Below are 26701 nucleotides of genomic sequence, written 5' to 3' on the forward strand. Positions count from 1 at the left end.
CAGGGGAGGGGCGGCGGCTGGTCACCGTCTCCAGCTCTAGCCCGGTGTAGGGTGTAGGCTCGGGTACTTCGCTCCCGCCTGCCGCCTCGCCATGGCCTTGAAGGTAGACAGTAGGCCCGGGGGGCTCCCCGGCAGTGGCTGTGACCTGGGCCCCGCCCGAGAACACATGCAGGCCGTCACCCGGAACTACATCACCCACCCCCGAGTCAGTGAGTACAGCCCCCGCGGTGGGTGGGGTTGGGTGGGCTGCTGGTGGCTCTGCTTCTCAGGCTCAGGGCACGAGACGATCTGAGACAGAGGAAGATCTGGCGGGGGGGCTGCGGTCTCCGTCCAGCAGGGTGACTCGATGGACCGCCTGGACAAGGGGCCCCTCTGTAGATGGAGGGATGGGGTCCCCACCCAGGCTAGCCCGCGTTCTCAGGATGGGGAAGTACATGCCACTGCGAGTGCTGTCAACGGGTCCGTGTCACCTGGGCCTTCTCGGGGCAGGTGTCTGTGTATAAGCCACGTGCCTGTGTCTGCTCGCGCTCCCACCCTCACCTGGGTGAGGATATGTGTAAATCTGTGTGGCAGCTTGCATGTGTGTATGATCAGAGTGAGGAAATGTGTGACAGTACCTGTGCACGCTTTTACACTCAGGGTGAGTGTGTGTGTCCATGCACGAGCGTGTGGCTCACGGGGAGAACGTGGGTACGTGGCCAGGGGAGGTCGTGTGTCTGTGTCCATACAGCTGGGCGACGGAGAGTGTGTGCCGTGGCCTTGGGTGCCGAGGGCTCGGAGGGGGCGATCCCGAGGTGCGCCGGTATCGAGGGCCCAGACACCAGTAGGGCTCTGAGGGCCGGAGGGAGCACCCCCTCATCTCTCCTTGCCAAGGTCACTCTCCAGTTCTCAGGCAGCCCAGCTCACTGGAGTAAACCGGCCTGTCCAGCCCCAGCCAGGCAGGGCCTGAGGCTCCTGACAGGGTGTGTGTGGGGAGAAGCTGGCCTAGCACCCCCGCCCCCCAGTTACCCAGGCCATAGGGGGAGGGGCCACCTGCCAGGGCAGCCTGAGAGCTGGGTCTGCATTGAATGGGGCTGGCATCCACCCAGAAGGGACCAAGTGCCCAGTGGGCAGGCCCAGGGTGCAGGGAACAGCCCGGGGTGTGGAGGCACCTCCGGAGGCTGGAGGCAGGCACAGGGTGGGGCACATTCCAGCAGAGGAGAAACTGAATGGGACCAGATCTACCCTGGAGGCCCTGCAGGCCCTGCAGGCCCTGCAGGCCCTGCCCTGTGTAGGAATGGGGGAAGAGGAAAGCCCAGATCCTCCCCCTGGGGCCAAGCAGAGGTCAAGGCTGCCCAGAAATACCCAGCGACTGCCCCCCCCTTGGGTCCCGAGCCCAAGCCCGGTGGGGACCTGAGCCCAGTTGTCCAGCCCAGCCCAGCAGGCTCCCCCCATCACTCCTGCAGCTGCTGTCTGGGGGCCCTGCGGGGTGCAACCTCCTCCAAGCCAGTTCTCTCCAGCTGGCACCTTGTTTAGAGTCAACAAGCCCAGGTACAGGGAAACATCCAGGAGTCCTGACCCAGGCTGGATCCCAGGGGTGGCAGCGTCCCCGTGTTTGCTTGTGTGTCACTTCACATGGCCCCGACCCAGGCGAATGCGTCACAGCCCACGGCTGACCCACAGACAAGCTGCGTGTGGGGGAGCCCCTGCACCCCGACTCTGCTCCCCACCTGCATTAAAGATGTTTCTGCACTGACGAAGGCTCCCGCCTCTGCTTGGGCTGCATACCAGGGTCCCCGCAGGGAACCAGCGCCCCAGCCCCACCGAGAGCCTCCCCCAACCCAGGAGCTGACCTCAGGGTGCTTGGGCCCCTACAGCTTTCTCCACTTCCCGCCCCCTTCCTCCTCTGGGGCCTGAGGGGTTTTGTCTGTGAGGGGTGAGGATGGGGGTGCAAAACCTAGACTGCTGCCCTGTTTGCTAGAGGCAGGACCCCTGTAGCTCTCCCAGCTGGCCTCCTACCCCAGGACTCTGGGGACGCTACCTGCTTGTGAGCAGGAGAACTTTATGTAGAGACAGAAAGAGCCTAGGGCGAGAGCTGGGGGTCCAGAGGGACAGGGATGGGGCAGCTGGCTCCCAGCCTCAGAGCGATTCCAGCAGAAGGCCTCCTGGAGGAGGTGCCCTCAACAGGCCTGAGACCTTAAGGGTGATTTCACTGCAGAGGCAGAGGGAATGGGCCAGAAAGTAGGGAGCAGGGTATGGGGGAGGGAGGGGACGGGGACTGAATCCCAGCAACATCCTTCCGGAAAGGAAAGGAGGGATCCGTCTGCCACCCTCAGAGCTAGAGCTCTTTCCCCAGGGGAGGGGGTGGCATGGAGCTTTACCTGTTGTGTGGGGCAGAAGGTGCCAGGCTGGGGCAGGGGCAGGGGCAGCGGGGAGAGGACAGGGCCCAGCACGAGCAAAGGTCGGGCCCACAGGCTGTCAGCCCAGCTAGAGAGGTAGAGCCGGGTCAGGTCACCCAGAGGCTGGGGTGCCAAACCTCGGTTTCCCCCGCTGAGAGGCCGAGGAGGTCACACCTGGCAGGTCTTCGGCTGCTTCTCAGAAGCCTGGGCTTCCAGCCCCTGCCCTCCCTCCCCTAATCCCTCAGAGGGGATCAGGGAGGAGGTGCAGGACCTGCTGCCCCGGGCTTGCCCCCACCCGGCCTCCTCACGCCTGGGCGCCCGGCTGAGCCCTCTCCGGACGTTGCAGGTGTGGCCGGGCAGGCCCTAATTAGTGGGCTGCTGGAGCCCCCGCTGGGCCTTTGACGGGGAAGCCGAGGGGAGTGGGGGCAGGAGGGGTCCGCCTGCGGCCCCAAGTGCAACCCGAAATGTCAGCGAGGACAAAGGAGCAGGGGAGGAGCGGAGCGGAGGGAGGGAGGGTCTGGGAGTCTCGGGAAGGCCTACCGACTACTGACCGAGAGCCCCTCCAGGTCTCCAGGTCTTCGGGGCCAGCCCCCCCCAGCGCTGCCCCCGCCTTGCACCTCACCGGGGTGGAAGGGCCGGGCTGAGGCTGCTGGGTGAGCTGGGGGCTTGCAGACCACACTGGGCACCCAGCCCAAGGGCCCTGGCGCCCTCCCACCGCCCTCACCACTGCTCCCCCCACCTCAGGGGTCCTCCCCAAGGTAGTGCTGTGAGGATGAAATGGGGGGAGCCAGCTGTGAAGGAAGGGAGGAAGTTGAAAGATTGGACTCTGAGGCAGAATTAGAAAGAGTCCCCCAGGGCTTTGTGGACCTTGGGCCCTACCCACCCCCAGCTCCCCCTCCCCCGCACCCCAGCCCACCCGCTCTGCGTCTTGCTTCTGCCTTCACAGCCCACGGCAGGCCTGGTTATTTTCTCTATAGGGCCACCCAGAGGCCAGCTCTTCCCAGGGCTGGATCTGCTGTGCCTGGTCCCTTGGGGTGACCTAGAGAGATGCCCGCTTGGAGAGCTCAAGGAGAAGGTGGAAGGTGGGCAAAGGAAGTGAGCAATCAGCCCTACTTGCCAGAAGTTGGGCTGCAAAGGGCAGCAGCCGTGCAAGGACTGGGGCCCAGGGAGTGGTTTTTAAGATGGGAGATACCAGGGGCATCTGGGGTGCTCAGGAATGAGCACCTCCCCTTGGCTCTGGTCCGGATCCCACGGTCCTGGGATGGAGCCACTGAGTTGTGGTAGCTCAGCAGGGGAGCCTGTTTCTCCCTCTCCTCCACCCCTGCTCCTGTGCTCTCTTTCTCAAATAAATAAAATCTTTTTTTAAAAAAAAAGAAACATAATGGAAAATACCAGAGCTTGCTTAGTGGGAGGGCCACCAGAGAGGGGGGAGCTGGGCCATTGCCCTCAGGAGCAGCCATCTCTGGGGCCTGGGCCCCGGGGCCAAGGAAGGTTGGCTGAGGAGGGAAGGTTGGCTGTGTCCCCCATGGAACCCGAGGAAGCTGAAGGAGTTCCCCTGCTCCGGGTGCAAGCCCCATAGAGTGGGTCTTCTTGTGCCCTCGTTTTTGAGTTTTCCCAGCAGTCCTAAGCTCAGAAGAGCCTTGCAAACATCCCCAGGAGGATCACCTTGCCAGTTGGTCTTTCTAGCCCAAGTCCCAGTGAAAGGAGTGTAGATCAGACAAAAATGAGGAGTTTGAGCACGAAGGCCCAGACTGGGGAAGACGTGAGCAGGCGGCGTTTAGTTTCTCTTGGAGAGGGGTGACTGGGCACCAGGCTTGCATGAGGGCAAGTGGCTGGGAGCCACTGTGTCTGATGGGAAGGAAGCACAGGGCGGGAACCCAGCCCCAGCTCTGCCTCAAGCGCGCTGGGGGACCCTGCACTAGGTTTTTCACCTCCATTCTCCTCTCCTTTTGAAAAGAGGGTTAGACCACTCTCGCCTCTGATGACCTTCAATCTGTGAGTGACCCAGTGATCCTCCAGGCGCTCTGGTCCTCCTGCCTCGTCAGGGTCCCTCATCCCAGCTGTCCCACTGGTGCTTCACAGGGACCCCAGGGAAGAGCTATGTATTCCAGGGTCGTGAGCGGGGGAGAGTCCCAGGGTCTCCCAGCTAGGCCCTGGCAGAACCAAGATAGGCTTCCTGTCGGCCAGTCAGTCCATGGCTTTCCTACTGGGGTCCCTAACACTGGAGTTCAGGGCTCCTCAACACTGGGCTTAGAGGCTCCCTGTAAGCTGAGCTCATTTCCCCATTTGTGGATCTCTTCAGCCACAGGGACTGGCACATTCTTCTTCCCCCTTCCTTGTCATTCTTTCCTTCCAGGACCCTCCCTGGCAAGGCCTCACGGCAAAGCAGGGACCCTGGCTGGTTTTCCTTACAGGTGTCTGCACCACCCACCACCTGGTGTGCACTCACATGCGCACAGGTACATAGGCACCCATGCACACAGGCCCACAGGTGCATGCATGCACCCAGGTGCACAACACACAGGCACACAGGCATACAGGTGCACACACACAGGTGCACAGGTGCACACAGGCACACATGCACACAGTTGTACACGCACAGGTGCACACAGGCACACAGGTGCACACACAGGCACACAGGTGTACACACACACACAGGGGCACGCACACAGGCAGTGCCCAGTCAGTGCCGGATGCTCCCAGACAGACACAGCGGGTAGTTCTCTTCTCATCTCTAGCTGGGGGCCAGAAGCTTTTGGAAAATATTGTGGGTCAGAGAGGAAGGAGTGGGTAAGATGGGGGCTGAGGCCAGAGGGGAAGCCGACTCAAGATAAGAAAGACCTCTGCTGGCTGAGGGGGAGGAGAGGACTCCGAGGGGCCTCTGCCCTTGCCCTGGCCCTCCCCCCAGCCTCCTGCAGGTGTCCAAGCCAGCGGGGGGCCCTGTGGGCAGGGGCATGACCCTTACAGCAATGGTGGCTGGCCCTGTCACAGCTAATGACCCTGACAGCCCAGATTGGGAAGAGGGTGGGGGTGGTGCATCCAGGGACAGAAAGCAGAGGATGCCTGTGTGTGTGTGTGTGTGTGTGTGTGTGTGTGTGTGTGTGTGTGTTTCTGGGTGTCTGGGTGCGACACCCTCACCGGCCTGCACTCCTCTCCAGCCTACAGGACTGTGTGCAGCGTCAATGGGCCCCTGGTGGTGCTGGACCAGGTCAAGGTAAGACTCTTCCACCTCTTGCCAGGCCCCAAGGCCAAATCCCAGGACTCTCTAGCCGGCCCTGTAGGATTTCTTCTAAATTGCCCTGTCCCTGGCTGTCCCCCGTGGGCCCACCTGTCCCTTCTAATTCCCTGTCACCCCTCTCCACCCTCTTCCCCCCTAGCTGTCTCCTCAGCTTCCCCCTTCCCCTTCCCGCCTTTTCAGTGCCCACCCCGCCCCCTCTGGGCCTTCAGGGACCCACACCTACTGCCCAGGACTGGGGGATTTGGGCGATTGTGCCTCTTTCCTCATCAGTAGAATGGTAGTATGGTTGTATTGAGCTTGTTCACGAGCTGGACTCTTCCATCTGCTTCTTTTAAGAGGAAGAGAAGGCCGAAGAACAATGCCACCTAGCTCTTCTCCCGAGCTCAAGGTTCTCAGAGGCTTTCTGAGTATCTCAGCCTGGGAGCCAGCAGCGTGGGTGGTTCACAGAAAGAAGTGGGAAGTGGGCTCCCGTGTGTCCCCCGGGGAACTGCAAGACCCTGGCACAGACTGGTAGCATTTTCAGTTTGGGGTTGGGGATTCTTAAGGCATAAGGGGCCCTGCAAAGGTACTAGATCACTCTGCTGTCCCTCTTCCACCAAAGTTCTGCCCATCAGGCTCCTACCCCACGCAGGAAAACTGGTGCTACCTTTGAGTCATCCCTTCCTGGCCCCAGTCTATCAGTGCCAACGACCCATCTGTCAGCAGTCGCCCACCCCACTGCTCCCTGATTATGGCCATGGCCTCTAGGCCCCCCCGCCCGGTGCCCCCTGCAACCTGACCCGTTCACTTCCCTGCTTCAGACTCACCCAGCGTCTTCACTCAGGCTCTACACCCCACAGGTTCCTGCCTACCTTCCCACTCTCCCCTCCCTCCTTGGAAGTCCACCCTGCCCCTGCATGGAGCTGCCATTTGTTGTCTTTGCTCCTATTTTCCCTCTGCCTCTCCTACTACCTTTCCCCCATGACTTCCTCTGACTCATCCCCAGGCCTAGCTGAGAGGTCACTTCTAGAAGTTTCACCCAGGCCCCTGGCCATGAGCCTGTCCCTCCTCTCCCTCTTCTGTGCTGCCCTGTTGGCAGCTCCTTTAAGCCATTTGGCCGCATGTCCCCTCGCTGTAATATCCCTCCTATTACTCATTGCTCCTGAGTACTCATACCGCAACAGCCCCGCACTGCACTTTAACCGAACACCCAGTCCATTGTGGGTACTCAGTTAGTCAAAGGAAGGGTGAGTAAATGAATGAGATGCATGAATGAATAAATGTCAGAATGACTAAATCTGACCCTCTCATTCCTGGAAACTAGATCCTGAGTTCATCCCATTTGACCCACTAGCGTTGGGGGGACCCTGGGAGGAAGTGTGATGGAGTGTTTACACGGGTATGCACGGGTGTCACGCAGCCTGACTCCGACTCCTCCACCCCATACTTCCTACCAGCTACCCTTCAGTTGGAGATGGGCTGCGTCAGTGCTGCCTGAGAACTTGTTACAGATACGGATCCAGGGGCTCCCACCCAAGACCAACAGAATCAGAAACTTTGGTGGGGGGGGAATGCAGAGAAGTCAGTCTTTCTTTTTTTCTTTTTTTTTCTTCTATTTTATTTTTTTGTAAATTTATTTTTTATTGATGTTCAATTTGCCAACATACAGAATAACACCCAGTGCTCATCCCGTCAAGTGCCCCCCTCAGTGCCCATCACCCAGTCACCCCCACCCCCCACCCTCCTCCCCTTCCACCACCCCTAGTTTGTTTCCCAGAGTTAGGAGTCTCTCATGTTCTGTCTCCCTTTCTGATATTTCCCACTCATGTTTTCTCCTTTCCCCTTTATTCCCTTTCACTATTTTTTATATTCCCCAAATGAATGAGACCATATAATATAATGTTTGTCCTTCTCTGATTGAGAAGTCAGTCTTTACAAGCCCTCCAGGTGATGTGATGCTCCCTGAAGTTTGAGAAGCATCGATCCAGGCATGCAAATCCGAGTTTCCTCATCTAGTAAATGACAGGAGCGTTGTGGTGAGGATCAAATCAGATAAACGTATTTTTATTTTTCCTCCTTGAGAACAGCTAGCACTAGCTCTGCCTGGAATGCAGAAGTGCTAACGTGCCTGAGGGAACAGTTGCTGCCACCTGCTGCCCCGGCTGGGGTTTGGAGGCTCAGTACCTTTCCAGACATCCACTCTCCCAACGATTAAATGGGGCTAGACGAGGAAACAAGCCGCCCCCCAGACCTACGGTGCCGCTGTGCTTAGTGCTTAGTAGATGCATCTGTAACTTTCTAAGAGCAGGAAGAATGACAGGGTGTTGGAGAACCCCAGAGAACCCTGGACTTGCAGAAGGAAGGAAAAGCAGCAGTGGTGTGTAGTCTCCTAAGTTCAGGAGGTGGAGAAGACAGCTTTATGTACCCGTCGTGGGGCCCCACACCCCCTGCCCTCCTCCTGGGTTACTTGGGCAAGATGCCACAGTTCCCCTTCTCCAGCGCCACCTCCTGCCCAAATCGAATCACACCCTCAATTATGCTTCCAGCTTCCCTGCTTCTCAAATGGAAAAATTGGGGGGGGGGGGGAAGAATTTTATGTTGATTCAAAGTCCTTAGCCCAGGGAATAAGGGCCTCGAAATTGTTCGCAAACCTCTGATACTGTGTATCCATGTTCCTGCTCTTTTTTCTAGAGGTAATTTCCATGGTTTCCTCTGATTTTTGGAGATCTGGGTGTAGACTGTAAAAGGCCAAACCCCTGAGTATAGACTGTAAAAATGACCCCTCGAGACTATTAAACTTCCACACTCTCAGCCCGGATCTCACAGTCACACACAGTTTGTGCAAGCATTACAGAGGAGTCCCGTTAGCTGGCAGCCACCTGCCTGGGGTGCTTCGGAGCTCACTAGGGCAGTGGTGTTTAAACTTGAGCACGCGGGAGGATCCCCCGAAGGATTCTTGGGGTCCCCACCCAAAGTTCTGATTCAGGACAAGTTCCCAGGTGCTGCGGCTGCGCTGGGGACCACATCTGCCAACTGCTGTAGTCTGATGTAGACCGGTCCTTGCTGAGACTTGGAGAAAGCGCTTGGTTCCCAACGTCTGTGGCTGCTTCCAAACTTTTAAAGGAAAAAGCTTCAGCCCTGAAGACGATTTCCAAAGAGGGGTTCCCAAACCGCCCTGGGCATCGTCAGGAGGGGAGGACTGGGAGGCCGGCGCTTCCTCCGACCAGCCCTGCGGGGCTTGCAGAGAAGTCCCAGCCGTCGGAGCGCGGTGTGGGCTGCAGCTCCCGTCTGCCTGACCCAGGCTGGCTGCGGACTCGGCTGGTCCCCAGCAGAGGCGGTGGGTGGCACTGACCCCCCCCCCGGCAGTCCTCCTAGAGCCCAAGGGTGGGCGTTGGGAGAACCAGGCTCCGAACGGGCTCCTCGGGGTCAAGCGCACGGCCTCGGCCTGGGATTCGAGCCTCCGTCCCTCTGCACTGCGCGTTCCGGCGTGAGCGCTCCCGCCCCATAAGCCGGGTACCCCGGGTGCACGCGCGCAGCGCCGGGTACTGTCCTCCGAGGGGCCCCACGACCGCTCCACGGGGGGGGGGGGGCGGGCCTCACAGTCCCCCGGCACCTGGCTGAAAGCTGCGCCGCGCACTCGCCTTCCTCCCGCCGCGGCCGCCCCCGCTCCCTCCCCTCCTCCGCCCTCCGTCCTGCGCGGCAGTCGCGGCCTTCTGCCATCCCCGCCGCCCGCCTTCTGCAGGCCCCGCCGCCCGCCTTCTGCAGGCCCCGCCGCCCGCCTTCTGCGGGGCCGCAGCCCGCCTTCTGTGGGGCCCCTCCGCCGCCCGCCTTCTTCAGGCCCCGCCGCCCGCCTTCTGCAGAGCTGCCGGCCGCCTTCTGCGGGCCCCGCCCCGGCCTGCGCTCCGCCGCGCAGCTTCCCCGGTTCCCGGCGCCCAGGCCCCGAGGCCAGGCTCCTGAGGCCGCGCAGCCCTCGCTCCCGGGCGCCCTCTCGTGGTCGGCGAGCCCCGCCGCGCGGTCCGCACCCCTGGCCGAGCCCTGCGCCCCCGGCGACCCCGCTGCGGGTGGGGGGGGGGGGGGGCGGTGCGAGGAGGTGCGCTCCCCGCGTCCTCGGCGCGGGGCGTCCAGGTGGGCCCTGCAGGGTGCCCGGGTGCCGGGGTGCGCCCCGCCCCGCCCCGCCCCGCTGGGAGCTCGAGCCGCGCCCCCGCCGCCCAGGCCCCTAAGGTCACTATCTCAGGCAGAGCCGGGATTTGATGGAGAAACGACGGTGACAACCAGTCGCACCGTATTTGGACATCCCACGTTTTTATTACGTTTTAATCACCAAAAAATTAAAAGCTTGCTCCTTGGAACGAGTGAAACAAGAAAAGGCGCGCGCGTGAGCCTCCCTGACATCCTTGTCCCCGGCCTCGCGCCCAGCCAGAGGCTGCGGCCTCCTGGAGCCTGGGGGCCTGCGTGTCCCTCGGGGCTCAGGATGCACGGACGCTCCGCGGGCTTCCAGGCTTTGCTAAAATGCCCCTTTGCTGCTGGGCCCCTCGCTGCGGGAAGGTGGATCCCCCGAAATGAAGTTGCAGGTTCAAAACCTGCAGACTGGAAGAGGCACTGAGGTGGGCCCAGCCCGGCCAGCCCTTGGCAGCCTGCGTGGGGACCACGACCCAGCACCCCCGCGGGCCTGAGCATCTCTCCCGATGATGAAAACTGTCCTGCCCCGCTTCTCCTTATATTTCCGTACCTTCTTATCGGTTTGGATTTCACTTTCTGCAGCGTGACATCTTCCTACACCTTGAGGTGCACACTTTGAGCTGTGGGAGCTCTTTGTTCATTGTCCACATTGGCTTACGGGCCCTGCCACACAGAAATGTCCGTTTATACAATCAAACCTCTCTGTTTTTTCCTTGGTGGCTTCTGGATTTCTTTTTCTTTTTTTCTTTTTGGCTCCTGGATTTCTCATCTTACTTAAGACATCTCTCTTCTCCAGCTTTTCTAGAAAAGCGGAGGAAACGAAACAAGAAAAGCTCTTCTAGTGTTTTTATAAAACCTTTATATTTAAAGGTCTTATATGCCTGAAATGTGTTTGTGTTTACGATGGGGTATCTTCTAAGTAGATAGCTGGATAGGTTAGCACCATTTATTCAATAAGTTCTATTTTTCCCCTGTGAAGTAATTTGCCACATTTGTTCTACAACAGTCTCCTAAAATCTGATCTGTCTCTGGACTCCGACCTGCCCCACGGATCCATTTGTCTGCTACGCACCATCACTTAACCATTTTATTTGACTTCAGCAGCTTTAGAGCACATTTCAATGTCTGATAAGGCAAGTCCTCCACTCCGATCTTTTCCATAACTATTTCTGGATATTGTCAGACACTTAATATGAATTTTAAGATGATTTTGTTAAGTTCCAGAAGAAACAATAATCCAGTGGGAATGCATTTGATTTATATGCTTTCGAAAAGGATTTATATTTTTATGACAGTAGGTTGTTCTGGCTTGGAAAATAGTATTGTTCTGCATCTGCTCAGGGCTTGTTTTATGTCCTTCAGTAAGGTTTTATTATTTTCTTGCACCTCTCTTGTCAAAATTATTTCCAGATATTGTATGAGTTTGGGCCCTATTATAAATAGAACATTTTTCTCCATTTCCTTGTCTATTTATGGCTGGAATAGAAAAAAAGAGATTCTTTTTTAGTTTTTTTCATTTTATTTTTACTAAACTATGGTTGACACACAGTGATGCAAGAGATTGATTTTTACATATTTATCTTGTATACAGTTGCCAATCTCTTTTACTAATTCTGTTTTTTTTCACTAGAGCCGCTTGAGTTTTTCTATATATACATTATCATCTGCAAACGAAGGGACTTCTGTCTCTTTTTACATCAGCACACTTTAATTTTACTTGTTATTTTGAAACAATTTCAAATTTATGAAAAATTGTAAAAATAAAAATAGTACTAGGAACATCCGTACACCTAGTTGTTAACATTTTACCCCATTTGTTTTATCTTTTGCTTTGCATGTGTAGGCGTATGTGTGCATAACTTTTTCCTAGATCTTTCAAGGGTAAGTTATCCCCCAAAACTTGTATTAATTTCCAAAGAATAAGGATAATCTCTTACATAACAACAGTAGTTACCAACTTCTGAAATTTACACTGATATGCTCATCTGGGACCATCCATATTCCAGTTTACCAGCTGCCCTAATAAAGTCTTTTTTTATTTTAAATTTTAATTTTAATTTTTATTTTTTGTATATTTTTATTGGAGTTCAATTTGCCAACATAGAGCATAATACCCAGTGCTCATCCCGTCAAGTGCCCCCCTCTGTGCCCATCACCCATCACCCCAACCCCCCTTCCACTACCCCTTGTTCGTTTCCCAGAGTTAGGAGTCTCTCATGTCCTACTAAAGTCTTTTATAGCATTTTCTCCCTCCAGCAGAGGATCCAGCCTGGAGTCAGGTTCAGCCTCTAGTCATCGTCATGTCCCCGTAGCCTCCTGTAATCTGGAACATTTCCACATCCTTTCTCTGACATTTCTGAAGAATACAGTCTCCTCTCACTATGTTATATATATATGTTTTTTTATAAAATAAAAAAGATTCTCCATTTACATTTATTAGTATACTTTTTAATTTCTTTTTTTTGGTTTTATTATATAAACTATAATTTCGAAAACAATATTAAGTGACAATACCAATACAGGCATCTCTGTGTTACTGATTTTATTAGAAATAAAAATGGATTTGGCATTTCACCATTTAGAAGCTTGTTGATGTTGGTTTGGTAAATGGTCTAGTTAGTGTTCAAGGAGTTGCCTTCCTTTCCCGTTTTACATAGGATTTTATTAGAAAGCCTTTTGGGTTTCTATTTACATAATCCTGTGGTTTCTCTTTTAATCCGTGTTTACAAAAGAAATTCCCTATTATTACAAATTATATTGTCAAATGTTCACAAATTTCCAGAGGTTGATTGATCTAGGCTTATGTTCTTTTAATAAACCCTGTTTAGTCATACCTGTTTATTTGGTACACTGTTTGATTTGACTGTCTAACAGATTATAATTTCTGCATCTATATTTATAAGAGAAATTGATCTACTTTTTTTTGAGAGGGTTCCATCTTTACTATATTTGGGGTTTAGGAGGTTTTCTTTTTTATAATTTCATTTCCTCCTAGTGTTTCTTTTCTGTTCATCATATTACATTGGCTGGTTCTTCCAATGTAATGCTGAATATAATGATGGATAGCAGGCCTTGTTTTGTTCCTAATTTTAAAGGGACTGTCTTATACGTTATATCAGTATGACGTTTTCTGTAGTTTGTGAGACTGCTTTTTGGAGTTAAGGAATTTCCCTTTTATTCTCTGTTTTCAAAGGGTAGTTTTGTTTTTTATAATTATGGATATCATGATTCTTTAATCTCAAAGCTTTTGTTTTTAATCAGGGATAGTTTTGGGTTTTTTTTTTTTTTTTTACTTTTTCTGGAATGTTTTCAGATGATCACAGGTTTTTTTTTTTTAATCCTATAATCCATTAATAAGGTAAAGTACATTATCAGATTTCTAATATTAGATTAACCTTGAATTCCTGGAATAATTCCAACTTGGTCTTTTTAATTTGTATTTGTGTGTATTTGTTTTGTCTTTATTTTTTCTTTTTTTAAAAGATTTTATTTATTTATTCATGAGAGACATAGAGAGGCAGAGATACAGTGGAGGGAGAAGCAAGCTCCCTCCCCACTGGGAGTCTGCACAACCTGAGCAGACACTCAACCACTGAGCCACCCAGGTGCCCCCTGATGTTTTCTTTTATCACTTGGTTTGTAATTTGATCTTTTTTATACTTTGCTGGTTTTGGTTTGTTAGTATTTCGTGTAGAACTTTTGCATCTATATTCATAAGTGGGATTGCCTATAATTTTCCCTTAATTATCTTATTTTGTATCAAGGTATTCCTTGCCACATAAAATCAATTCAAGGCCATTCCTTTTCCATTAGTCTTTTGAAGAGCTCAAGAAAGTTTCAAATTATTTGCTCTTTGTCAGAACTTGTAAAACTATCTGGGGCTGATGTTTTCTTTGTGGAAAGATTTTACACTATATGTACCATCTTAAAGATTGTAGGACTATTCCAGCTTTCTATTTGGTTTTTAGTCAGTTTTGTTTTGAGTTGTTTTCTTCTAGAACTTTAGTCATTTCACCTAAGGTCTGAACTATATTGCATACAGTTGCTCATAATTCCTTTCTATTATTTTTTAATATTGTTAGTATAGCTTTTGTATAGTTATTAGTACTATTAGTATATTAGTATAGTATCACAGTACTATTAGTATAGTTTTGACTATTTTACCCTAATAATTATTTATGTCTTTGTTTTTTTCTTAATGTTTATTTTATCAGTCTATTTTATTAGGCTTTTCAAAGAACCTATTTGGCTTTTAATCTTCTTTGTTATATTTTCTCCGTGTTCATGATTTCTGCCCTTTATTATTTCTTCTACTATATTGTTTTTTTTTATAAGTTTCTCTTTTAAATCCAGTTAACATACAGTGTAACATTACTTCAGATGTACAATATAGTGATTCAACACTTCCATGTGTCACCTGGGGCTCATCATGACAGGTTCACTCCTTAATCTTCATCACATATTTCATCCATCCCCCTCCCCTACTTTACTGGGGGTTTTAATGCTATCATTTTCTTTAACTTTTCATGTTGCGTACTCTTAAACTTCCTTAATTTTTTTCTAACATAAGCATTTAAAGCTTAAATGTGGGGCACCTGGATGGTGCAGTTGGTTAAGGATCTGATCTTGGTTTCAGCTCAAGTCGTGATCTCAGGGTTCAGAGATCCAGCCCTGTGTTGGGCTCTGTGCTCAGCATGGAGTCTGCTTGAGATTTTCTCCCTCTCCCTCTCCCCATCCCCCTTGCTTGCTCTCCCTCCCAAATAAATAATCTTTAAAAATTAAGATAAAGTGTAAATGCATCACATATAAGTTGATATGTAGTTTTCATTATTATTTAGTGCTAAATATTTTCTAACTCTACATTCTTCTACATTGGTTTTTAAATTGCCAAATATATGAATGTTTTGATTTCCCTTTTTTAAAAAAAAAAGATTTTACTTATTTGAGAGAGAGATCAACAGAGCACAAGCAGGGAAACAGGGGGGATCAGCAGAGGGAGAAGGAGAAATAGGCTCCCCACTGAGCAGGGTGTTTGATGCGGGGCTCCATCCCAGGACCCTGGGAATTATGACCCTAGCCCAAGGCAGATGCTTAACCAAATGAAGCACTCAGGCACCCCTTGTTTTTGATTTCTAACTTGTTTTGTTTATGGTCAAAAAGCACGGTAGAGCTGATTTATTCTATATAGGTCATGGTGCAAGGAGAGGTCCTTTCTTATTCTTTTCCGTTTCATTTATCATTTCAGTTCTGATTTCTTCTAACGTCCAAGGAGTAACTTAGAGGAGCACTTTAACTTCTTAGGATTTGAGGAACACTGTGGGGAGGGATGTCATCTTTTTACCATTTATTTTTATTAGATTCTGATTATGACTTATTCCCTGAAGTAACAACCCCCCCCGGGAAGCAAGGTGAGGGAGCCTGAAGGTAACTACCCATCGTCTCCAGTACCTCCCCTGGAAGAAGGCACAGGTGCAGGGCTTAGGTCTCTTGGGGGTGACAAGAGCTGAAGCCACTGTCAGTGGGGAGGGTCTGCTCTCCCAGCCCAGCTTCCCCGGTTCAGCTCGTAGCCTCTTCTGATGTGGGGAAAGACCCTGGTTCCGGAGCGTGTGTAGAGCACAGAGCTGGGGGATTCTCTTGGGGCAGACCTCCTCCTGCCCAACCTACCTGTGGTCCTAGTGGGACACCTAGTTTGTTTTTTTAAATTGAATTATAATTCACATATCATAAACTTCATTCTGTTAAAGCACAGTTCAGTGGTTTTTAGTATTTTTTTTTTTTTTTTGGTTTTTAGTATTTACACAGAGCTGTGCAACTACACTATCTGATCCCAGAACACTTTCATCGCCTCCAAAAGAACCCTGTACCTATTAGTTGTCACCCTCAAGCCTCCCTCCTTCCAGACCCCAGCAACCTCTAAACCTTCCTGTCTTATGGATCTCTTTCAGATACTTCATATCAATGGAATCGTAGAATGCGTAACCTGTTCTGTCTGGCTTCTTTTGCTACTTAGCATGTTTCTAAGGTTCATCCTTGTAGCATGGATCAGTATTTCATTCCTTTTTAAGGCTGATGATATTCCATGGTGTAGATACATCATCTTTATCCATTCATCATCTGTGCACATTTGGGTTGTTTCCACTTTAGGGCTGTTATGAACACTGATGCTACTTGTATATGAACATTTATATACATTCATACACAAGTTTTTGTGTGGTCACATGTTTTCATTTCTCTTGGGCTTATACCTGGCTGTGGAATTGCTGGGTCATGTGGTATCTCTATGTTTTTTTTTTTTAATTTTTATTTACTTATGATAGTCACACACACACAGAGAGAGAGAGAGAGAGAGGCAGAGACATAGGCAGAGGGAGAAGCAGGCTCCATGCACCGGGAGCCCGACGTGGGATTCGATCCCGGGTCTCCAGGATCGCGCCCTGGGCCAAAGGCAGGCGCTAAACCGCTGCGCCACCCAGGAATCCCTCTATGATTAACCCTTTGAGGAAGGGCCAGAGTTTTCCAAAGTGGCCACACCGTTTTACATTCCCACCAGTAGTGTGTGACGGTTCCGAGTTCTCCACCACCCTCAACCACACTTGTCATTATCTGTCCTTCTGACTACAGCCTTATTCATGAATGTGACGTTGTGTCTCCTTGTGGTTTTGATCTGCATTTCTTTGCTGGTGAATGATGTTGAGTATCTTACATGCTTATTGGTCATTTGTATTCTTCTTTGGACAATATCTTTTTATTCCTGAAACCTATGAAGATGACACGTGAATCAGCCCTAGCCCTATAGCTAGGGAAAGACTGCACTGGTACAGGGGGACACCTGACAGCCCAGGAGGGCACTGTGGTCTGTGGAGGCAGAAACAACGGTGCTGTTCATGAGACTAAACAGCCATCGTAATTACTACGTCTTATTGAGCTGTTTAATGACTTCACGTATGTCACTTTCTCACCACAGAAGCCCTACGCAATAGGTGTTATTTATTATCCTCATTTGAAAGACAGGGAAAATAACACTCAGAAACATTAAGTAATTTCCATAACATCACATAATTTCTAAGCATCAGAGCTTCAATTCTCACCCTAAAGTCTTCCAACCCTAAAGTCAGTGCTCCTACCTGTTCAGGTGCACTGCGTCCCAAACAGAATTCAAACGCCCCACTTCCAGCCCCTCGAGTTCACTTCTAATAGTGCCTGGTCACAAAAGGGGACATAGAAGCTTGAGACTGGAGGGAGGGAGGTCCAGGAGGGATGGTGGGGGAATAGGGACTTCACTTTTGGTCTCATGGTTGCTCTGGCTGCTCTCCCCTTCTGCCAGTTTGCACAGTATGCTGAGATCGTCAACTTCACCCTCCCTGACGGGACTCAGAGAAGTGGACAGGTGCTTGAGGTGTCTGGGACCAAGGCAATTGTTCAGGTAAGCGGTGTCAACGTGATGTTGGCTGGTTGGATGAATGAACAAACCCACAAAGTTCCTGTCTTATAAACCCTCATGGCAGGAAACATCCTATTTTCCCCAAGAGCATCTTGCCCAGAGCTGGGTACAAAGGGAGCCTAGAATGGAGGGCCCCATTCTCCCCAGCAAGACCCTTATTAGAGTAACTAACCTCTTGTCCCACAGGTGTTTGAAGGAACTTCTGGGATCGATGCCCAGAAGACCACCTGTGAATTCACAGGGGACATCCTACGGACTCCAGTGTCAGAAGACATGCTGGGTGAGCGGGTAGTGCTCCTCTGTCCTACCAGCCCAGCTTCCCCGACCACACACTTGGCACACTGCCTGGTCCTTGCCTCTTTGCCTGTCTGCCTCTGCTGTGAGTTCTTGGAGGTCAGAAGTTGTGTCTTCTCTCTTTGACCCCTGGCTCCAGCTCAGAGCCGGACGTACAGCTGATGTTCTGTAAACAAGGAAGACTGGTTCAATGAGCTAGGGGCACAGTAGGTGGTCATCTATTTGGGGTTAGGCTGAAACAGAATGCATGTCCCCTAATTTTCTCCCAAGATCTGCCATACCTGGCCCTCTTTTCAGTTTTAAGGCTGAAACTTTAGAGTCATTTCATGGGCCAAGGCCTCACCTGTAAAGATTTCCAGGAGAGGAGAGAAGCTCCTCAGGGAGACAGTCACTGTAGCCAGCTCTCTGGGGGTAACTGAGGGCCGAGGGGAGAGGGACATGTGAGGGGCGGTGAGAGCCGGTGGTGGTGTGGAGGGTGGACAGCAGCGAGGGGAGGGAGACCCAGGGCTGGCCCTGAGCATCCCCCAACAGCCGCCTTCACCCTCAGGTCGGGTCTTCAATGGTTCCGGCAAGCCCATTGACAAGGGACCAGTGGTCATGGCAGAGGACTTCCTGGATATCAATGGTGAGTGGCCAGCGAGAGGCTCTGGACAGCTTTCGGGACCCAATCACCCTCCCCACCCCAGCCGGCCTCTGCCGCCTTGCCCTTGCCCTTGGAACTTCTGCCCCAGGGGCAATCAGCCAGGGCTCAGCCACAGGTCGGTCAGACCGCCAGGCAGACTGGGTACATGAGGAGAATTGCAGAGCCTCTCTCTGCCCCCCAATCTGCCGCAGAGCCTGAAATGCTGGCATCAGACTTCCCTCCTGCTCCTCAATGCCACCATCAGGTGCAAAGTTCCAAGGGTGCCCCAAGACCATCACTCTCCTGCCTTCCAATTCCCTGTCCCTGCCTCTCAGAGCCACCTGGGTGGCTTGCGGAGCAGATACAGCCAGTCCCTGTGGGAGGCCATCCTGAGTCCTCCAGCCCTGTTAGTTCTGAGGACCAGAGGGGCCCACAGAGGTCGTGGCTGGCCTCAAACCACTCAGGAAGTCAGAGGCAGAGCACAGAATACACATCCACTCAGACAGGAGCTCTCCAGGGCACCCTCAGTTCCTCTGAGCCCCGAACAACACCTGCTCAGCCTCGGGGGCCTCAGCCGGAGCTGCCCCCTGCCTGCCGCTTCTAATGTGCCAGGCAGCACTGTCCAAGGGAGCACTGGACCGTGGCTGTTTAAGTACAAATTAATTCAAACGGAATGTACTTTCATTTCAAAACCACATTTCACATGCTCAGCAGCCACACGTGGCTCGGGCTACTGTACTGGGTTGTGTAGTTAGAGCACATTTTCATCATCACTGAAAATTCTGTTAAATAGCACTGCTTTGGAGTCTGGGGCAGGGCTGGGGGAGGACAGGGATGGACCTGAACTCTTGATCATGGATCCACGCTTGCCGCCTGCCAGGCCAGCCCATCAATCCCCATGACCGCATCTACCCCGAGGAGATGATTCAGACGGGCATCTCTCCCATCGACGTCATGAACAGCATTGCCCGTGGTCAGAAGATCCCCATCTTCTCAGCAGCTGGGCTCCCCCACAACGAGGTGAGGCCTGCAGGTCCTGCACACAGACCAAGAGGGAGGGACGGGGCAGAGGCCAGGGCTGGTGAGCCAGTGAGGAGGGTCTCCTGAGTCCAACAGGCAAGGACCGGCCACGCAGGGGTCATTGCCGTCCAGACTGGCAGCTGTCCTTTGGCAGCTCATGGACTCAGGGCTGCATAAGAGCTCCTAGTGTCCCCAAGTGTCCTCCACCGCGAGGAAAGCAGTAGGATCTGGGGCAGCCCTTTCATCTTTCTGGCCTTGGATCCTTCCCACAAAGTCCTTGGCAGGAGGATGGACTGGAAATTACCCATCATCCTCAGTGGTGCTCAGTGGTCTGGACCCTGGGCTCTGGTTCTCATGCCCTTCCCTCCAATCCACTCCACCCCAGATTGCTGCCCAAATCTGCCGCCAGGCTGGGCTGGTGAAGAAGTCCAAGGCTGTGCTGGACTATCATGATGACAACTTTGCCATTGTCTTTGCGGCCATGGGGGTAAGAGGAGCTGGGCAGATTGGCAAGTTCTAAAAGCTGTGGGGCAGGCAGCCTTGTCTCTCTTGGATCCTGGCTCTGTCTGATATGATGAGGGAGACATCATCCTTCTCCTTGAGCAGCTGTCAGAGTCCAGGCCTATCTGGTGGGAGAGGCAAGAAGAGCATGACTGGAGTGGAGGGCGGTGGGTGGGGTGGCACTCAGTATAGGACAGTGTGTCCCTCAACGCATTCCAAAGGACACGGCAGCTATAGGATGAGCCCAGGGTGGCCTGGAGGACGGGAAAGCCAAGGGAGCAGGTACTGTGGGGCCCTCAGAGGGCCCAAGGAAGGGTTAGCAGAGAAGCAGCTGCCTAGGTGAGGGGTCGGGATGGCACTGAGCAGAGCTCAACCTGAAGAAATGTGAACTTCTCTTTGGCGGCCTGATGGGCTCCCACCCAGGACTGGGCAGCAAACCCAGCCCCTGCCTTCTCAGGTGCTGGGTCATCCCAGGGACTGTTAGCCAGTCAGTCAATAGGCTTTACTGAGAAGAGATGGGAGGGGCCAGGGCCCCAGCCCTCAGGCTCCAGCCCTCCCTGCTGTGTGTCCAGGTGAACATGGAGACCGCCAGGTTCTTCAAGTCTGACTTCGAGCAGAACGGTACCATGGGGAATGTCTGCCTCTTCCTGAACTTGGCCAACGACCCCACGTGAGCCAGCCCCTGGTACCCAGACTGCCTTCAGGCAGCAGACCCCATCCCCTCTCAAAATCCAGAGTGCCAGAGTTCACGAGTCTCCCAGAACCACAGCCATGGGCCAGGGGTGGGAAAACAACCCCTTTCTGTGCAGACGGGGAATCTGAGGCTTGGTAAGGGCTAGGGTTAGCCCTCGGAGAGACAGAGGGAACTGGACCTCAACCCCACCTGCCACCTGCAGCCCCTCTGTTCTTCCCAGTATCTGCGTCCAGCCACTGTCCCCAGTCAGGGCTCCTTATCCTTGAGTCACTTCCACAAAGTCACCACTAAAGAGATATTTCCTTAATCCATTTGTTTACAAAAACTGCTGGTTTTCGTTTTAATTTTCTTATATGGCTACAGTTGACACAATGTCACATTAGTTTCAGGCCTACAACATAGTGATTCAATTTCTCTATAGGTTATGCTGTGCTCACCACAAGTGTACCTGCCACCTGTCACCAAGCAGCATTATGATAATACCATGGACTGTATTCTCTATGTAACTAGAAGCCTGTAACTCCCGCTGCTTCACCCATTTTGCCCATCTCCCAGCTCCTCCCTCTGCCAACCATCAGTTTATTCTCTGTATGTATAGGTCTGATTCTGCCTTTTGTTCATTTATTCATTTGGAAAGTTCAGAAAATATGAGTTTACATCCGTGGGTCAGGTGGATGAAAAAGAATGCTAATAAACTGTGCCAGGTACTGAAGGTGCTCCAAACACTGAAGTAACAGAATTCTGGAGGCCCAGGCGACATGACCAGGGAAAAGACCCACAGGCACAGAGCTTGAGGACAGAGAGCCTGCAGCCAGAGGAAGGGACTCGGGAGAGCTCAGAGTAGAAAGGGGCTGCCAAGCGGGCAGAGCAAGCAGAGGGACTCTCACACTAAGTGGCTCTGGAGTATGAGAGGAGCCTCACAGAGAGAATCCAGACAGTGCTCCAGCTGAGTCAGGCCGGGAGGGAGCCTGGGGAAGAGACAGCTACAGCCGGAGCCCTGCCCCTGCCTGGCGCTGAAGGCCAGAGCCCCTCACCTTCAGGGCCCCCTGGGACAGGGTGCTGTCATCCTCTCCACACTCTGGGCCCTGCTTGTCCTACTCTCACCCAACTCCCTGCCTGTCCCAGGCTCCCTACCCTTTCCTCCCGTGGACGGTGGGAGGGAGGAATGCCAGATTTGGTGAACTGCCCACCTCCAGGAAGCAGAGCCCTGACTAGGCACCTGGGAGATGGGGCTCATCCTTCCTACCCACTCCTCTGCTGCTGTGCACTGTGAGATTTCCACTCAGCACTTGCGGCTCGATGGCACACAGGCCTAGGCCTCCGGGCTCTCTAAACACTGGCTGTACCTCCAGGATCGAGCGGATCATCACCCCACGCCTGGCACTGACCACTGCTGAATTCCTCGCCTACCAGTGTGAGAAGCACGTGCTGGTCATACTGACCGACATGAGCTCCTATGCAGAGGCTTTGAGGGAGGTGAGGCAGCTGGTGAAGGGTGTCAGGGCCGTGCCTGCCTCTCCCTGGTCCCTACACCCCGAAACTTGCCCATCCAAGCGTGCCCCCACTGCATTTCTCACAGTTGCTGAACCTCCCACTCAGCCTCTTGCCCCCCTTCTTACCCAGCAACACTGATATTGCAGGTCTCAGCTGCAAGGGAGGAGGTGCCTGGGCGCCGAGGCTTCCCGGGATACATGTACACAGACCTGGCCACCATCTATGAGCGGGCAGGCCGCGTGGAGGGCCGCGGAGGGTCCATCACCCAGATCCCCATCCTCACCATGCCCAATGATGGTGAGTCTCTACTGCAGCCCCTGCCCTCCCTTCCCACTGGGACGCTTCAAAGGCCCGTGGGTTTTTTTGCATAGATGCTCAGTAGCTCTGTTCCTTCCTCAAGATGTGCACTGTCTTTTCATTGCCTCCACATACCCCGTCACTCCCATGAGAGGAAGAGAACCCACTCGACCTGGGTGGCTGGAGACGTGGGCCCCATCTACAGAGACCGGTGCGTTTCCTTGCAGATATCACCCACCCAATCCCAGACCTGACGGGCTTCATCACAGAGGGACAGATCTACGTGGACAGGCAGCTTCATAACAGACAAGTACGGTCCCCTCCCGACCCACTCAGTGCTCTCCTCACCACCTCCGGGGACACTAGCAGGTGTCGCACCACCAGCTGCGCTTCGTTTCTCTGTGAATTAGGAGGGGCCAGGCAAGGCTGACTCCAAAGAGGAGTTGACCCAGGGAGACTGTGTGGTTCACAGACACAAGAATCCAGCCTACCAGACTGGGGCATCTCATCCCTCTGTTGCTAGGTTTCCTCCTCTATAAAATGGAAATAATGGCATTTATCACTCGGTGGAGTGCACTGTGGAGGATCAAGTCAGTTGGCATATGGAAAGCATCCCGCACATAGTAGATACTCAGTAAATACCACTTGTCGTTCCTTCCCAGTGATTTGCTTTGGTGAACAAAACAAGGAGTAAGTGACACAAGCAGATGGTGAATAACGTGCCAGCTGCTTAGACAATGTGTCCCCGGCCGAGGTCAAAGGCAACCCCTGTGACTTTTCCCTCTTTGCTTAGTGGTTTCCTTCTTTGTAGCTATTAAGCTTCAACCTGGTTTTTGTCCAAATTATCAAAGGTCTTGAAATACTGGCTTTCATTACTTAAGTCAGGTCATGTCCGCTGTCCACCTCCTGTCCAGGAGCACACGAGCCAACAGTGAACACCTAAGCCCTAGAATCTGTGGGGACAGGGGCGCAGGGCATGACCTGCCCAGCTGTGTGGGAGGAGCGAGGGGCGGGCCCTCGAGAAGCCCAGGGACCCAGGGACAGGAGACACAAGCAGGGGTAGGAAGGGAAGGGAAGTCTGGACCGCCTTCTGCTCCCCTAGATCTACCCTCCGGTCAACGTGCTCCCTTCCCTGTCGCGGCTAATGAAGTCGGCCATCGGGGAGGGCATGACCAGGAAGGACCATGGAGACGTCTCCAACCAGCTGGTAAGGGGGACACAGCATGGGGTACGCTGGCTTCAGAGGAGGCCGGAGCTTTCCGGGGTGGCCTCAGCCCACCTGGGCCTGCCGGGCTCGCACCCCTGGCCCAGGGGCTTCCATGAGAATCTTGGAAGTTCCTTGGGGGCCTTGCCCAGGGACCTAGGACTGCCCAGACTTCAAGCTGTTCCCTTACAGGCCTGGACTCCACCTTGCTGTCTTGGTCAGGGCCCCCAAACCTGAGCTGCCTGCCCTTTTCCTGTCAGGGGTCTGCATGGTCCAGTCCTGGGTGGAGAAGGCTGACGCTGTGGGGGCCTGGCTCAGGGCAGATGTAGGAGCCGGGGCACCCCAGTGCCACTCCCACCCAGGTGGTACCAACCTGGTTGGGGAGGAGCAGCCTTGAGTCCTGTGCTTGGTCCGTGATCCTGAGGTCTAGGCAGGACTTGCAGGGCCGCCATTCCCCCGCTGCTCTTCACCCACCCACCCCCACCCCCCGCCCCCTGCCTGTGCCTGCTTTGCAACCCCTTTGCTTGGGCCACGGTGTCTCTGCATTGCCTGCCTCTTTGCCTTTACCTCTTTTTTTCCTCCACCCCAGCACATGTGGGGTCTTGGCCCCCAGGCTGTGAGCTCCTTGGAGGCAGGCCCTCAATAAATGTGAAGTGCTGCTACCCCCCCCCCAAAAAATAATTCCACCACATTCCCTCAAGTCACTCAATAAGGAGAGGAAAGACTCGGCTCTGACAACCAAACCAGGCGGCAGTTCTGGGAGAAAGTGGTAGATTCCAACATGGCACCAAAGCAGGACACAAACCAAGGTGGTCTCGTCTCACCACTAGGGAGGAAGGGAAGAAAGGAGATTGCAAAAATCACATTTGTTGGAAAGTATAAACCATACTCGCCCCCGCCCCCCCGCCAGTACGCCTGCTACGCCATCGGGAAGGACGTGCAGGCCATGAAGGCCGTGGTGGGGGAGGAGGCGCTCACCTCTGAGGACCTGCTCTACCTGGAGTTCCTGCACAAGTTCGAGAGGAGCTTCATCAACCAGGGTGAGGCGGCTGGGGGCACCCTGGAACCCGGGGGTGGGGGGCGCACGGCCCTGACCCCGCTCCTCCCTAGGCCCCTACGAGAATCGCTCCGTGTTCGAGTCCTTGGACCTGGGCTGGAAGCTGCTGCGCATCTTCCCCAAGGAGATGCTGAAGCGCATCCCGCAGAGCGTGCTCGAGGACTTCTACTCCCGGGAGGCGCCGCCGCAGGCCCCCTCATCCGACACCGCGCTCTAGCTGCACCCCAGCCCTGGGCCCACACCTGGGGATCGCCCCCCCTGCCCGGGCCCAGCCCTCTCCCTGCACTCCCCGCCCCGGAGAGAACCAGCCCCTGGTTGCGCAGAGGGAACCACCTAGAGAGCTTCACGAGGCCCAGGCCCCAAACCAGAGCAGTTAACCTGAATCTGCGCATTGGTGTTTTTTTCCTCCAGGTGCAGCCAGAGTTGGAACCACTAGTATAGAGACTGCAGGGTAACCCAGGTAAAGATAGTGAGGGAGAACTTGAAGAGGTCCCGGGACACACTCTCCAACCCCACATATACGTAGGGTTTTGTTGCCATTCTTAGGATCCTAATAACCTCAGAAGCGACAGCCCACAGAATCTCCCAACTGCCAGGAAATCCTCAAGCTATGTGCATGAAAAGCATTGTCACTTTATCTTAATTTGGAGCCAGGTGTTAAGGCTTCACCTGGGGCAGATGCCCAGTAGAATTTGCTAGGAATGCTCAGGAGGGGTGCAGACTCCTCAGACCCCTGGGGTCGGGAGGTGACTGGGCTACCAGAGGAAGTTTCCCTGGAATGAGGGAGAGCTGCTTCAGGTGAGCAGTCTGCATTTTTGCTCTCCCTGTAGGTCACTGTGGTCTTGGGAGATCCTCCCCTCTCCTTCTTGGATTTCTCTGGGGGAAATACCAGGAATGATGGGACATAGAGGGGAGAAGGTAGTTAGAAGTGGGGGGGTATAGTCTGGTATAGCTAGAGTTGACCCTTGGGGCCTCAGTAAACCTCCCATGAGCTTCGGATCCCTAAGAAGGGATGGAACGTGGATAGTCCAGTGACACTCAACATTGATTGCTTGACTACTGTATACTGTAAAAACTTAAAAGGCGAACTGAGGAAAACACCAACAACAAATATATAAAGGGTTACTGTGTTAATAAGTCTTACAAATCCAATAAGAAATACTTTTTAAATCCTCAGAGAACAATGTGAAGAAACAGATGATTTCCAGAAGAGAAAAACGCCGATAATTGTTTGACTTTTGGTAGTCCTCAAATTAGAACATTTCCACTACCAAATTAGCAAATGTTTAAAAAAATCAGGTTTTAGGGCTGGTGGTAATGGTTCAAGTAGTTCCTTTTTTAATAACAGCAAATTCATAGATGGCTGACTCTGTCTCACTGCTTGAATCCCCTCCCTCCTTGTGAAGTAGGTAGTATTACTCCCATTTTGCTGATGCAGAAACTAAGACATAGAGGTCCAATAAGTCACCCAAAGTTACGTGGTTGATGTGCAGGGTACCTGCTGCTTCAGTGCAGATAGAAGTGTAAAGGAATATAAAACCTTGTTGATGGGCAGCTTGCAAACACTAACGATTTTAAAAATGTTCATTTCCTTTCACCTAGTAATTCTACTTCCAGGAAATCCATCTCAAGAAAATGGCCAAGATGAATCATTTTGTTTTCTGCCGCACATGTGAAATGATGGCACATCCATTATGATGTTGGCCCATGGTGGCGTCATAATGTAGTCTCGCACGCGCCATGGCAACGGCTGCTAGTTCACAATAAAACGCTAGACGGAAACGAAGTACAAGAAAAGTCTGCACGATATGCGCATATCGTCATAGACCATGACGTCTGTGGGTGGTGCGACTGTGATTTTAAAAATTTCCTCACCGTCCTTTTCTCTGTTTTTACAATCAGCACTTACTAATTTTATAATCAGAAACAAAACTTAAGTGTCTTCTGGTGTGTGTGCGTGGTGGCTGCTGTGCAGGAGGCCCCTGCTGCTGGAGCAGTGCACCCCGTCCCTCCCCCTCCTCCCCTGCCTCCCCCTCCTCCCCTGCCCCTCCCCCTTGCCCCTCCTCCCTGCCCCTCCTCCCCCTCCTCCCTCCCTCTCTCTCCCTCCTCCCCCTTCCCCCTCCCTCCCTCTCCCTCCCCCTCCTCCCTCTTCCTCCTCTTCCCCCTGCCCCTCCTCCCTGCCCCTCCCTCCCCCTCCTCCCCCCTCCCCCTCCTCCCCCCTCCCCCTCCCCTCCCCCTCTCCCTACCTCCCCTCCCCCTCTCCCTACCTCCCCTCCCCCCTCCGCCCCTCCACAAGGGGCAGT

General features: G+C 53.1%; 1 protein-coding gene across 9 annotated transcripts; it reads left to right on the top strand.

Annotated features, from left to right (window-relative positions):
- ATP6V1B1 (ATPase H+ transporting V1 subunit B1) lies at positions 1-26340 on the top strand. Of its 9 annotated transcripts, none has more exons than XM_049115623.1 (16): positions 1-209; positions 5537-5592; positions 17099-17197; positions 17402-17495; positions 18057-18134; positions 19012-19151; positions 19537-19638; positions 20225-20322; positions 21699-21822; positions 21987-22137; positions 22365-22447; positions 23240-23344; positions 24252-24381; positions 24452-24576; positions 24810-24858; positions 26001-26340. In XM_049115623.1, exons 1-15 carry the CDS (start codon positions 92-94, stop codon positions 24837-24839), a joined length of 1533 nt encoding a protein of 510 aa, XP_048971580.1. In that variant the 5' UTR covers positions 1-91; the 3' UTR covers positions 24840-24858; positions 26001-26340. The 9 variants fall into 9 exon arrangements, 7 of the variants coding, with proteins under 7 accessions (XP_048971580.1, XP_048971581.1, XP_048971579.1 ...); XM_049115624.1 differs by having other exon boundaries at positions 26016-26340; XR_004803170.2 differs by having other exon boundaries at positions 24452-24858.
- The last annotated feature ends 361 nt before the right edge of the window (positions 26341-26701 follow it).

This window comes from Canis lupus, chromosome 10 (assembly GCF_003254725.2).
Source record: "Canis lupus dingo isolate Sandy chromosome 10, ASM325472v2, whole genome shotgun sequence".
NCBI classification, from domain to species: Eukaryota; Metazoa; Chordata; class Mammalia; order Carnivora; family Canidae; genus Canis; species Canis lupus.